Source organism: Polypterus senegalus, chromosome 9, assembly GCF_016835505.1.
Source record: "Polypterus senegalus isolate Bchr_013 chromosome 9, ASM1683550v1, whole genome shotgun sequence".
Lineage (NCBI taxonomy): Eukaryota > Metazoa > Chordata > Cladistia > Polypteriformes > Polypteridae > Polypterus > Polypterus senegalus.
The window spans coordinates 66554026-66568110 of record NC_053162.1 but is presented as its reverse complement, the minus strand read 5'-3'; the positions used below and the strand labels follow the sequence as shown (position 1 = coordinate 66568110).

The window sequence follows — 14085 nt, the reverse complement described above, 5'->3', positions numbered from 1 at the left end:
AGGCACAAGCATTGCTCTAACAAAGAGCAAGTATATCTTTTTATCCGAGTAATGCTACTCTGTCACAGACTACACAACCATTTAGGAAACACATTTTTTATGCATGTAAGAGTAATTTCATGAGAACTGTGATCAAACATGTCCTAATACTGAAATTTTCATGTGTGTGAATCTCTCCACTTGCAGGACAATGTGTACATAGGTGTGGAAATTAATGGTGTTATTTCACCAAGCCAGCACTCCCATGCCCTAGTCCTTGTTGTACTGCCTACACTTGCTGAAGAAGAATTTGAACTGCTTTACTGTCCTCATTAAATCACCTGACTTGAAACTATAATCCATATTTTCCTAACTTGTGTTTAATTTTCAAGTTTTAAGTAATGGTGAAGTAGTGAGTGATATAATTAAAATGGGTTGACATCCTGAAGAAATATTTTCTTGGTGGAGATCAAAATGTTGTCTTTTGATCAAGTTTATTCTGGAAACTATTCCAAAAAATATATATAAACTGCTCAAAAAAATTAAAGGAACACTTTGAAAACACATCAGATCTCAATGGGAAAAAGAAATCCTCCTGGATATCTATACTGATATAGACTGGGTAATGTGTTAGGAATGAAAGGATGCCACATCGTTTGATGGAAATGAAAATGATCAACCTACAGAGCCCTGAATTCAAAGACGCCCCAAAATCAGAGTGAAAAAATGATGTGGCAGGCTAGTCCATTTTGCCAAAATTTAATTGCAGCAACTCAAAATTGTACGCAGCACTTTGTATGGCCCCTGTGTTCTTGTATACATGCCTGACAACATCGGTGCATGCTTCTAATGAGATGACAGATGGTGTTGTGGGGGATCTCCTCCCAGATCTGGACCAGGGCATCACTGAGCTCCTGGACAGTCTGAGGTGCAACCTGGTGGCATTGGATGGACCAAAACATAATGTCCCAGAGGTGTTCTATTGGATTTAGGTCAGGAAAGTGTGGTGGCCAGTCAATGGTATCAATTCCTTCATCCTCCAGGAACTGCCTGCATACTCTCACCACATGAGGCCAGGAATTGTCGTGCACCAGGAGCCACTGTACCAGCATAGGGTCTGACAATGGGTCCAAGGATTTCATCCTGATACCTAATGGCAGCCAAGGTGCCTTTGTCAAGCCTGTAGAGGTCTGTGTGACCCTCCATGGATATGCCTACCCAGACAATCATTAACCCACCACCAAACTTCTCATGCTGAATGATGATACAGGCAGCATAATGTTCTCCATGGCTTCTCCAGACCCTTTCACTTCTGTCACGTGCTCAGGGTGAACCTGCTCTCATCTGTAAAAAGCACAGGGCACCAGTGGTGCATCTGCCAATTCTGGTATTCTATGGCGAATGCCAATCGAGCTGCATGCTGCTGGGCAGTGAGCTCAGTGCCCATTAGAGGACATGGGGCCCTTGGGTCACCCTCATGAAGTCTTTCTGGTTGTTTGGTCAGAGACATTCACACTAGTGGCCTGCTGGAGGTCATTTTGTAGGGCTCTGGCAGTGCTCATCCTGTTCCTCCTTGCCCTGCTGATGGGTTATGGACCTTCTATGGCCCTCTCTGGCTCTCCTAGAGTAACTGCTTGTCTCCTAGAATCTCCTCCATGCCCTTGAGACTGTGCAGGGAGACACAGCAAACCTTCTGGCAATGACACGTATTGATGTGCCATCCTGGAGAAGTTGGACTACCTGTGCAACCTCTGTAGGGTCCAGGTATCGCCTCATGCTACCAGTAGTGACACTGACTGTAGCCAACTGCAAAACTAGTGAAGAAACAGTCAGAAAAGATGAGGAGGGAAAAATGTCAGTGGCCTCCACCTGTTAAACCATTCATGTTTTGGGGGTCATCTCATTGTTGCCCCTTTAGTGCATCTGTTGTTAATTTCATTAACACCACAGCAGCTGAAACTGATTAACAACCCCCTCTGCTACTTAACTGACCAGATTAATATCCCATAAGTTTCATTGACTTTATGCTATACTCTAATTAAAAAGTGTTCCTTTAATTCTTTTGAGCAGTATATATATATATATATATATATATATATATATATATATATATATATATATATATATATATATATATATATATATATATATATATATACTGTATATACATATATTGGCTTCACATCTTTTTTCTTCATTTGGACTTGCTTTACACTAACACTCTATGTACTTGTTTTTTACATGCTTTCTAGGTTGTCCAGGGCCTGCTGTCTGTTTTTTATAACCTCGGTGATGGGGATTACAGCATGAAGCTACCATCTTACCGCATTGATAATGGGGAATGGCAAGCATTGCACCTTGATCGTCATGACAATGAATTCACATTGCGCCTGAATGGAGGTGGTGGCCGAAGGGAAATGACCAAGTCTATTGCCACCAATCGGGAAATCATCATTGATCCCAGTACTCTGGTACTGGGAAATGTCTTCCCTTTCAGTCACAACAAAAGCTTTCAAGGTACTGTGAGTGTCATTGGTGTGGCATGGCATGAGTCAAAAGTACTACTTTCTGTGTAATTAGTAATAACAAAAAGATGTTTAATTGTATTTCTAATACATATAATGACTGACAAATATGCTACCATTTACTATATGAAGTACAGAACCGCTTAAGATGATTTTACTTTGTACAATTGATGTCATTTATTATGGGAAATACATTGAGACCCCCTTTCATATTCTGAACCCAGTTTTTACAGTCAACAAGAAAGAGAAAAGCTCAATGACTTTGCTCAAAATAAAATGTTGAGGGAAGATGGAAGAACACAAAATGCAAACATACTGAATTGAAAACAAAACCATGGCACTACTCTGCAACTTTCCGAAATAAATCTTAAACCGCTGTTTGTGAATGTTGGTAGCTTGCCACCATGCCTTCCCTTTCTTACATCTCATCTCTCTTTCTCTCTCTTTCTATGAAAATGCTGCCAGTAAATCTTCTCCTGACTCAGCTCGACCTGTGCAAGAAGGTGGTTATAAACTCCAAACACCCCTGAGCAAACTGTAGTCCTTAAATTCCTGGGTCTCTTGGATATTCAGGGACTCTGCACTGCCACCAACCCGTTCTTCTGTCATTCTCCAATTCAAAGTGGGCAATATGGTTCCAGTTTGCCTCCCTGGGGCAATATGTTGCCACTCACTATTGACAAAGTGGCAAATGGCTTCACTTTATCTTTCTTATTAGAGGTTCAGGCACCTATTGTGTCACCTACATTTAATGTATCATTTGAAGAATGACATGTTTAACCCCAAACTGCCTCACAATTTGTCACTCTGTTCTTATCAGAGCCAGTCACTGTCTCTCTTCTGGAACTTTCCCCAGCAAACATTTACCAGCTGGGTGTTTCTTAATACTTTAAACTAGTGTAGGTGAATCCATGGTAGGAAGAGCTGATCTCAGCAGTACATTGGTTTCAAAGCAGGAAATGAACCTGAATAGGATGACATTTCATCTCTAGATATACTCAGATACAAACAAAAAATACACCTACTCACACCGGGCCAGTGTAGAATGGTAGTCAATTCAAGTGTGCATCTTGAGATGCTGAAAGAAAACAGAGTGCCTGAAAAGAAGTATAAACAGCGCATAGATTGTCAACAGCCGGGATTCAAACTCAAGTATTTTGTGTAGAGCTTTTCACTAAGTGCAGGCTCAGAGTACTGTAAAAAGTTCACAGGTTAGTTTCTGAAAGGAATCTAGCAATATATGTTATAAAATATTATCATTAGGATAAGACCAGTTGACAAAGGAGGAGAGTAAAAGAAAAACTGGAGAAAATAAACTTCTAGAGAGTCCTCAGATAATTATAATGCAGAATCAAATGACACAGCCTGACACAGTCACAATTCAGGACACCTAGGACAGCTGTCCACCGAGTCATTGCTGAGCATTGTACAGTATACTTGCCAGTCCATTAACATGACAGAATATTTTCATCTTTGGATTCCAAGATTTCCACTATCTCAGATGTCTTTCCTTGGGTAGGAAAACAGCTTCGAGGTAGAGCAGTGCCAGAGCAGGATACAGAGAAGAGAAACAAAATAGAGGAGGGTTAGTAAAAGACCCTATATATTTTGTACAACTGACTAATAGACAGAGATATATGCATCTAATCAACAATTATAGTCAGGGTATACTATATGAAAGTGGTGAGTCTTCAGTCTGAATTTAGTTGTAGGCACAAAAGGGGCATCTCTTAAATAAGCAGGCAGATCTTTCCATAGCCCTGCAGCCTTTCAGCTAAACGTTCAACCTCCCACTGCTGGCATTTCAATCTTTGGAATCTTACTAAATTGGCACGATAAGATCTTAATTTGCACTTGCACTATCTATCTAGGGTAACACGGTGGCGCAGTAAGGAGACCTGGGTTCGCTTCCCGGGTCCTCCCTGCGTGGAGTTTGCATGTTTTCCCTGTGTCTGCGTGGGTTTCTTCCGGGTGCTCTGGTTTCCTCCCACAGTCCAAAGACATGCAGGTTAGGTGCATTGGCGTTCCTAAATTGTCCTCTGTGTGTGTGTGTGTGTGTGTGTGTGTGTGCCCTGCGGTGGGCTGGCGCCCTGCCCGGGATTTGTTCCTGCTTTGTGCCTTGTGCTGGCTATGGTGGACTCCTGTGAACCTGTGTTAGGATATAGCGGGTTGGACAATGACTATCTATCTATCTATCTATCTATCTATCTATCTATCTATCTATCTATCTATCTATCTATCTATCTATCTATCTGTCTATCTATCTATCTATGTATTTCTCTCTCTCTCTCTCTCTCTCTCTCAAGCCTATAGATAAATCTTTATGTACAGTATACTGTATATAAGAAAGAGGATTTTGAAATCAGCCCTAAGTCTACCAAAACACCAGTTTAATGACTTAAGAACAGGAGTTATACAGTCGTACTTTCTAGTTCTAGTAATGATTCTTATTGTATGTTTGTGAATTAACTAATAATAATAATAGTTTGTACAACCTTGTGGAAAATGAATTACAGTAACCAATCCTACCAATAATAAACGCATTAACTAATTTCACAGTCTCTTTCTGGAGACAAGGAAAAACAGGTTTTACATTAAAATAGTGTAATGTGTTTTAAAAGACATACTGGATGTCTAAGATAATGCCTAAGCTTTCAAACTGATTCAGTAAAACTAATTTTAGACCTACTGAGTTAAAAAGAGAAAGATTATTGTTCAGATCTGCATTATTCCCCTTCAGAAAATAACATTTATGTATTTTTCTGTATTCAAAGTGTCCCCCGTTTTAATTTACTGACAAAATGAATCAAGGACCATTACAGAAGAAACTTCATTTGGTTTGAAAGAAAGGTATAGCATATATTATGTTGTCCCTGTTGAAAACATATTTAACTTCAGAATATACTGACAAAGGATTCCACATAGTGAAATTGTTTTTATAAAAATTAACTAAACCCTAAAAGGATGGTGCTTAAGAGCTCAACTTGATTTTCCAGCCTACGTAACAAAATAGAGTGGTTAATGGTGTAAAAACTGGGCTTAAATTTAACAGCATAATTACAGTAGCATTTTCTTCATCAGAAAATATTAAAATTTCATTTACAACATGGGTTAGTTACATTTCTATACTGTGACTATTGCACAAGCCAGACTGGATCCCACAAGCCGATTGTTATTCATATGGTAAGACTAATTCTGCTTGGTCACTACTTAAAAAGAAAAGTTAAACTTGAACTAGGTGTATAATTATTAAGTGTATTTGGACCTTGTTCTGAGTTTTTCAGAAACAATCTGGTCACTGACATTTGCAGTGCAGTAAGAACGATAGCAGTCAACAACAATCTTTTAATAATATGTACAATGGGTGCTGGAGAACACTCATTGAGCTAACTTGTTGGGACTTAGTTGAAGGGACAGGTAGTAGGATTCATTTTAATAGTTAGTTATTATTTTCTACTTTGTTACCTTCTGTTAACTGCTGTGCAACTGTGCCACCCACTGACAATTAATAGATGGGTATTTAAAAGGAGATGCTACATTCGTGAGACACAAAACAGTTGTTATTTGTTCTTATATTTATTTTAATAATGTAATTCTTATTAAGCTTACCTCTTCATTAAAACCTTTAATAGAAAATGCCCTTTTTAATTCAGTATTATTATTCCAATAAGTGTTACTTATACCTGAAATGTAATAATTACTGTTCTTCGGTGCCTCATTAGCATACAAAAAGAAAATTTCCAACAAAGTGCTCATTAGGAAATGAGAAAATCCAGATAACTCTACCATAACAGACATAATGCTTGATTCCTTCTAGCAAATCTGTTTATCTAAAATCCAATTTTTATATTTTGTTTGCATATTCTCTGTGTAACTTAAGATTATTGGAAAATATTCAAGACTATATTAAATTTAAAGAATAGTCTAAAGGTGTGATAAATTAAAGCTGCAATTTCTAAACTATTTCTAAAGTGATGCCCCCATGCTTTTAGACAAGGTAAAATGGCTGAACTGCTGCAGTTCTGATTATAGTAATTTATTAAACCATTATTCTATAAGCAAGAAAAAAAAAATCCAATTTATGTAGCACTTTTCCTAATGAACAAAAAGTAAGTTTGACTTCCATACTCATATTTACTGTTGATTGGTAAAAACTGCCAAAGTGTTTATAGCAAATATACTATATTTGCCGGTGACTTTGTGAGATGAATATTTTCCTAGAAATTCTTCCTGCACTTGCCTTAGACAAACATTTTTTCCCCCAACACTTTCTGAGGCTACCATGACATCGCAGAGCTGTAATAGCCATGCACAAAACTTTCATGCCTGCATAGCTTAAGATTTTGGGGATGTCAAAACCCGATCATTACTCCAGCCTTCCACAAAAAAAAATTCTTGGCAGTATTTTCATTTGAGGAGTACATTATCTGACCATCTCTTATATATATTTCTCTTCTGGTTTGTCCTGCTTCCTCTTCAAACCCGGTCATGTCACGTCACTGCCCTATATCTAGCCTAACCGCGTGACCTTTCACCAATGGGGTCATGAGAGAAGAGCGGGGAACGCGGTAGTCCGAAGGAGGAATAGGAATTGAGAAAAGTGGCGTGGTGGTGTATGGGAGGCCGTAGCCAGCGTGGAAAAGGGTTTTGAGTAGGAGGAATAGGAATCGAGAAATGCCGTGTGGGCTGCATGTGGGGGGGACCGGGTTTGAAGAGGAAGCAGGACGAACCAGAAGAGAAATATATATATCTAGCCTGACCACGTGACCTTTCACTTTGGCGGTGACGTGACACCAATGGGGTCATGAGAGAGGAGCGGGGAATGCGGTAGTCCTAAGGAGGAATAGGAATCAAGAAAAGCGGTGTGGGGGTGTATGGGAGGCCGCAGCCAGCGTGGGCAAGGGTTTGGAAGAGGAGGAATAGGAATCGAGAAATGCCGTGTGGGCTGCGTGTGGTGGTGACCGGGTTTGAAGAGGAAGCAGGACGAACCAGAAGAGAAATATATATAAGAGATTATATATAAGAGATTATTGAGTGCAAACTAATCACTACCCAAAATTCTGAAACAATCTTCATTCCCAGAATCTCTCTCCTTCCTTCTAACACCAATCTCCCTTTTAAATTTAAACGCAAACAGTTCCTACTCAAACTCGCCTTCTCCATGACTATCAACAAGTCCCAAGGAAAAACGTTTGCAAAGATTTGCGTTAATCTACAATAACCAGTCTTCAGCCACGGTCAGTTGTCGTGGCTTTTTCTAGGGTTAGATCTTTCAACTCATTATCTGTCGTCTCCAGCAAAACACCTATTCACAACTGCGTCTTTCAAGAAGTATTTCTTTCTTCTTGATTTCTAAATTCCTTTCTCACCATTTTCCGTTCCTATTCTTACACCGCCGTATGCTACGGCGGTGTCGGCTAGTAGTGATAATATTTGGAGTACTACCACTGGACATACAACACTGATTCCTGGGCACAGGCAGCGCCGCATGGCTAATTTGCATGTGCTCAGCTATGGTCTTAAAACAAGCTTTAAAGGATCCCTCCTCCCCTTCCCTTAGCAAGAAAGAAAACGCATATGACCCTGTGACATAAAAATAATAATAACAAAAGATTTATTACTCTTTACAGGCTGTTTCTATCTCTTTATGGAAGACAAAAGTGCAAACCACCTGCAGAGAAATTGGAAACAAAAAAAATGTGTAACTGGACTTGTTGCTGCGAATACAGACAATGAAATGAGGCAGTGTCATGCCACATATATATATATATATATATACTTTACTTATTGCTGGTTTGTGGCAATTTGTTGTATTTTGTTCATGGTTATCATTCCTTTTGTGTATATGGTTAGCATATCTCAGATCACATTTTTGGTCACCAGCGTAGCAGGTGCTTCCCTTGCCCTCAGGGACATTTAGAAAACCATTGTACCCACATAAGCTACGCAAAACCTGTTCAGTTCCCCCTTCCACTTCGAGTTCAATACATTTCATGGAGTTTGCAAACCTTTCTATGATTTCGCCAAACCCACTACAAAGTGAACTCTGTAGAGTTCACTTATCACAACTCATATTGGTTATTAGGTAAAGATGTATGTAAGAAAAATAATCCATAATTATTAATTAACTAAATTGGAGATCTTTATTAACATTGATAGACCCCCTTGTGAATTCTGAATGCCTTCCTATCTTCAGCTTGCAATTTTAAAAAATATTAGGATCTGCCTATATCATCCCTCTTATATCACACATGGTTGTAGACCTTTTCCCAGCATGTGAAACACAAAAATAGGATACAGATGGCAATTTCTGCAGATTCCACAATTATTGTTAAATTTGTTAATTAGAGAAATGAATGATTAGTTCTTATCAGACGTTTGCAGAAATAAATCCTGTTTTAGCTGTGTAATACAATGCCTTGTTTTGAGCCAACTCGTATCTTGGTTGCAGTACTTGAAAAAATGGGTGAAATAACAAAACATGGTACTAACTACAGTTAATACCTTATGAACTGCTTACCTATTCACTAAAAAAAGTGCTAGCTTTTAAAAAAAATAGATTTATAGTATTTTGTGTTATCATTTAGCCTCTAACATGCCTGGCTAAAGATAATAAAAAATTTCAGCCCATTCTTCCCTCTAAACTCTTAAACAGTGTGCTTTGCTTTACAGAAGATTCTGAAAGGAAGCCAATATCTTCAAAAGAAAATATAGTCAGCACATTCCAATGACCGTGTATGGCAGAAAGCATAGAGTGATTACACATAAAGATCTAGATTTGTTTGAAACAGACAGGGAAACAAAGTAACATGGAACAAAAAGGAAACCCAGCAATATCTATCCATTAATTCATGGTAAAACTATGGCAACTGTCAATAAAGTTCATTCTGCCTGAGTTAGGATTTTAAGGTTACAGAAAAAAATCCTGAATGGTGACACGTATCCATATACTGTAGGTAAGCAACATTTAGTCTACAAGTGCAGGCAGGTGTTGTGACGTACGTACACAGTCAGTCTTTGCAGCAGCTAAATTTCACTTTTACTACTTTGACAAAACAGCCTTATTTTGGTGTTAAACGATAAACAACTTGGAATTTTTTAATAATGAGGGAATGTAATATTAACTATTGCTAATTAACTGGACAGCTTTTACTAAACTGCAAAGCAAATACGACACAGTGCAAATGTACTAATTAGAAGTGTGCTTTTATTATGACATTAAATCTTCTCAGGGATTACAAAGTAAAAATATGCCTGATTTAATACTATAACTAAATAGCTTTGTAATTAGTTATAGATAATAAACAGCATATTTGTTACAATTTGGCCTAACTGATTCTAGTTACTAAGGAGATTTGAAACTATGCCTCTGCTTTCAGAAACCACCTTCTCCATTACATTATGGTAGAGAGATAGAACCGAACAAAGCAGACGCACAGTGTGAAGTGAATGCCAGTGTATGTGAAGACATGCCGTCACCCCTAAAACCTCTGTGCCAACATAGACCCATTACATGTCTCCAAAAAGTGTGAGACGGTCCAATAGAAGGGTAATAAAAGATAAATATTTAATTATCATGTTTTGTTATGTAATTAAAAAATGAACAGAAGGGTAGAAATGATATGACAGAGGACAGGATGAGAACTGAACTCGATCCTTGGACACTGACAGCAGCAGCATTAGTCACTGAGTCTCCATGCTGCCTTCATAGTAAATGACTGTTATTTTCTAAAACACAATAAAAAGAAAAAGAAAGATGTAGAGCTGGGCAGGTGGGCTGTGTCTCTTCCCCTTGTTGTTTGTTCTGTTTATGTATTAAACTGCACTATGACATCAATTATTTATAATTTGTGTACATATTAGTAACGATATACCCACGGAGTCCTCAGACCCAGAATTGTCAAGGCTCTATCTGCCAGATGAGGAGACTAGCCAAGTTACCCTCTGATCAAGCCCTTATCTATCTATTTATCTATCTATCTATCTATCTATCTATCTATCTATCTATCTATCTATCTATCTATCTATCTATCTATCTATCTATCTATCTATCTATCTATCTATCTATCTATCTATCTATCTATCTATCTATCTATCTATCTATCTATCTGAAGCCTTTAGGTAAACCACATTTTGATTTGCAGTACACTTATGTGGCTTACTCAGTTCCAGTGATGCCCACCTTCTCAAGCTGGCATTACTTCTTTAGCATTGTGGGTTTTGTTCTCCTTCTTAGGCCTTTGGCGTTTCTTTCCATAGCAGTGCACTTTGCCACCTGTGCATATCTGTTAACTTTCCAAGAGTCCTGTCTTACTGTATTAAGTGTCTTGTAATGTAAAGGGTGACATTGTTTGCACTTTCTTTCGAATATACCCCATCTTTTTTCCAACTTGCGGTCCATTAAAGTTGTTGAGACTCCCTAGGGGTCTGGAGGCTGCAAGCAGAGACTTATCTAAAATCTGATCACTCAAAGAGCTTGTACTTGATGATTACTGCCTAGCCATTCAAGGCTCAAGTGTAGTATTTAGGAAAACCTGACATTAACTCAAGTGAATGTCCATTCAGAAAGAATAGATGTGCTACAGACACCTCTGTAATTAGATTTTAGAACTAAAATGATGAATATAATCTCCCACTGTGGTTTTTCTTAATTAAAGTGAGCCTCCACACATGGTAACTTTTGAGCTAAACATTGAATTATTGACTGCACTTACTTTTCCACAGTTTACTTGAGCTTGTTCACAGATCCCAGCCCTCAGCACTTACTGCTGTTTTCTGTCTCCTGTGGTCAGGGAGGCTTAGTGCATTCGTCACTTCTTGTAATTGTGGAATTTGAAGGTGCAGTAATAGATAACTAAGTGCGTGATAAGTCTATATGTTTGATAAGGATCTTACAGACAAGCGGCCTGTCACAATTTGTGGGCAAAAATTATGAAATGCATCAGAAATGTGTACTTGATTTATTTTTAGAAACAACTGTTTATTGAAAAGGATGTTCATGCACGTTCATTAGGAAAATATACAGCTAAAAAAGAGATCAGTCCTCTCTTCAGGTGCATTTTCATAGCTCATGGTTTTCTGTATTGCTCATAGTTATTTAGTTTATCACATTTCAAAGGTTTATTCTTTTATTTTGTAAAATTGTTAATGTCTGTTTTCTTAACTATAATATAATAACATGTTACATCCATGTCCATCACAGCCAAATGTGATATTTTACCTTGTGGGTGGTGAGCCCATGAGGCATTGCTACAGAGTATTTCAGGGTGGTCTCAACTTGGCAAATGGTCACTGGGCTTTCACTGGCAAACACCAACCCCAGGTTAATTCCAGACAAGATTTAGTTACATTTAAGAACAATAATTAGGGCTTTGTATTTAGGTTCCTTTCTTTCTTACCCCTTCCATTAGTCCAGCTTTCAAGGAGCAGCCTTCCAGAAGAACGAAACACCTATGTTATTTGGTCCTTGTATAACATACATCCCTTGTGTGGACTAAACTTTATCAGCTAGAATCTCTGCATGTGTCACTGATATTGCAACCTGCATGAAGAAACAACATCTCTACCCTTAACCTGGCAAAGGTTATCCCAACTTGTCCTTTTATTCAACACCCTATCTCTGTTCAGCTCAGCTCATTATCGCTAACTCCCATCAAGTCAGAAGATAACTTTGGGGTTGTGATCTATGACCAGCTTTCCTTCAGGGATCATGTTGCTACAGATCTTCGGCTAAGCAAATTCACTCTATTCAATACCTCCATGATCAGACTGTTTCTGACTGAATATGTAGAACAAGTCTTGGTCAAGGCTTTGGTCGTGTCACATGTGGACTACTGCAACTTTCTGCAGGCAGGAGTACTGGCATGGGTCATCAAGCCACTGCAAATGATTCCAAAAATGCAATGGCAAATCTAATGTTCGACCAGTGGAGGCGGGAGCACGTCACTTCTCTCGTCAGATCACTACACTGGCTTCTTGTAGCAGCCCATATTACGCTCAGATCCTTGATGCTTGCCTATAGCATAGTCAGTGGGTCAGCACCTTTATATTTGGAGACACTTCTGAGGTCCTATGTACCTTCTTGACCACTCAGATCTGCTGTTGAATGGTATCTGGTGGAGCCACCTCTGCGTTGTATCGGCTGTCAGCGCAGGTTCTTTTCATGTTTGATTCTTGGTTGATGGAATGAGTTGTCCACCTTCATTTGAAATTCTTACTCCCTCAATGTGCTTAAGAAGCATTTGAAGACTCTCCTGTTTGGTGAATTTCTTGCTGTTAGGTTTTTGTAGCCGAAGAATTGTAATTCAGTTGTATTTTGTTCTGAGCTCTTCACTTGTGTTGATCAAGTTTGTAACCTTGTCCTGTAACACTTGTTCCCAAACAGTTCCCAGACAAAGGTTTACTCGCTTATGTTGATCTCTTTTCTTAGTCACTTTGGTTAAAAGCAGTTTCTAAGCAAATAAATGTTTTGTAACCCTTTCAATATCGATATCTCCAAACCACTCCTATTTTCATGAAGAGATTGCAAGTGCACATTATGGGCTGAAAAACCCAGGAGCAGATTCACTGCTTTTTCAAACTTACAGGAGACAATTGAGACAATTTAGGTATATAGTGTGAATGCCCTCAAAGTGTCTCCCACAACAGGTATACCTTACACGGCCCACTCAGAAGACCCATGAGCAAACACAGGACATCCTGAGCAATGGTATATCTCTGCTTACCAGAGATACCTGGGAATTTCCAGATAAACCAAGGGATGGTCTGGTCTATTCAACTCAGCATATTGTCACCTCAACCCTAATCAGTAAAAGCAATTTAAAATTGAGTGCAATATTCTTCATTTGCTGTTCATCCACATGCATAAATCCTTTTTATAGGTCCTTAAAGACTTTCGTCAATTGTAAGGTATCTATTAAGCCAACTAATTTTGTGTCATTAACATGTTTAACTGACTCGTTAGTTACATTTTCACATATATTATAGATATTTTTTATAAAAGCAGTGGCCCTAGCACTTACCCCTCCGAAGCTCAATTATCAACCTCAACCATTCCTAAAAAAGTTTCTTTTGTACTGTTACAGGCGGTATGTTCAGTAGCTCGATCTGCTTCCACCTTCACATTTATGCACATGTCTGCTGTATCTGTCCGAACCCTTTTGATTTTGCATGAAAGATGAAGCAGGACTTTAAAGTCCGTGTGATGATGTCTTGAAAGGAATTGGATGAAAGGCTCTCTGCTGTCATACATTAGAGTATCAACCTTGCTACAAGCAGTCGTCAACCTGTCCTTGGAGTCTTTTGACATGACACCTGTAGGACAGCTGATCTGTCTCACCTTGCACCCTTAGAGATGCTTCCTCTTGCCATTAGCCCACATTAAAATATTTACTTTCAAACTGCCTTTAGATAATAGATAAACATGGCTGGAAATTCAAATGCCTCTTGTATGGGCCCAAAGCCTTGTCTTAATCTGGCTATTTTGATGCTATGTGACAGCCTAGAAGTGCCCCAAAATATATTTCTTTCAAGTGAGCCATGTCATATTCTGTCAGGAGGATGAGTCGTTCATAACCAGCAG

At 38.7% G+C, this 14085-nt stretch overlaps 1 protein-coding gene across 1 annotated transcript in view; it reads left to right on the top strand.

Annotated features, from left to right (window-relative positions):
- si:ch211-186j3.6 (neural-cadherin) overlaps positions 1-14085 on the top strand; it is a 631501-nt gene that overhangs the window by 567851 nt on the left and 49565 nt on the right. The window contains exon 29 of the mRNA XM_039763170.1: positions 2232-2496. Within this exon, the coding sequence (XP_039619104.1) occupies positions 2232-2496 (265 nt within the window). The remainder of the gene's footprint in view (positions 1-2231; positions 2497-14085) is intronic.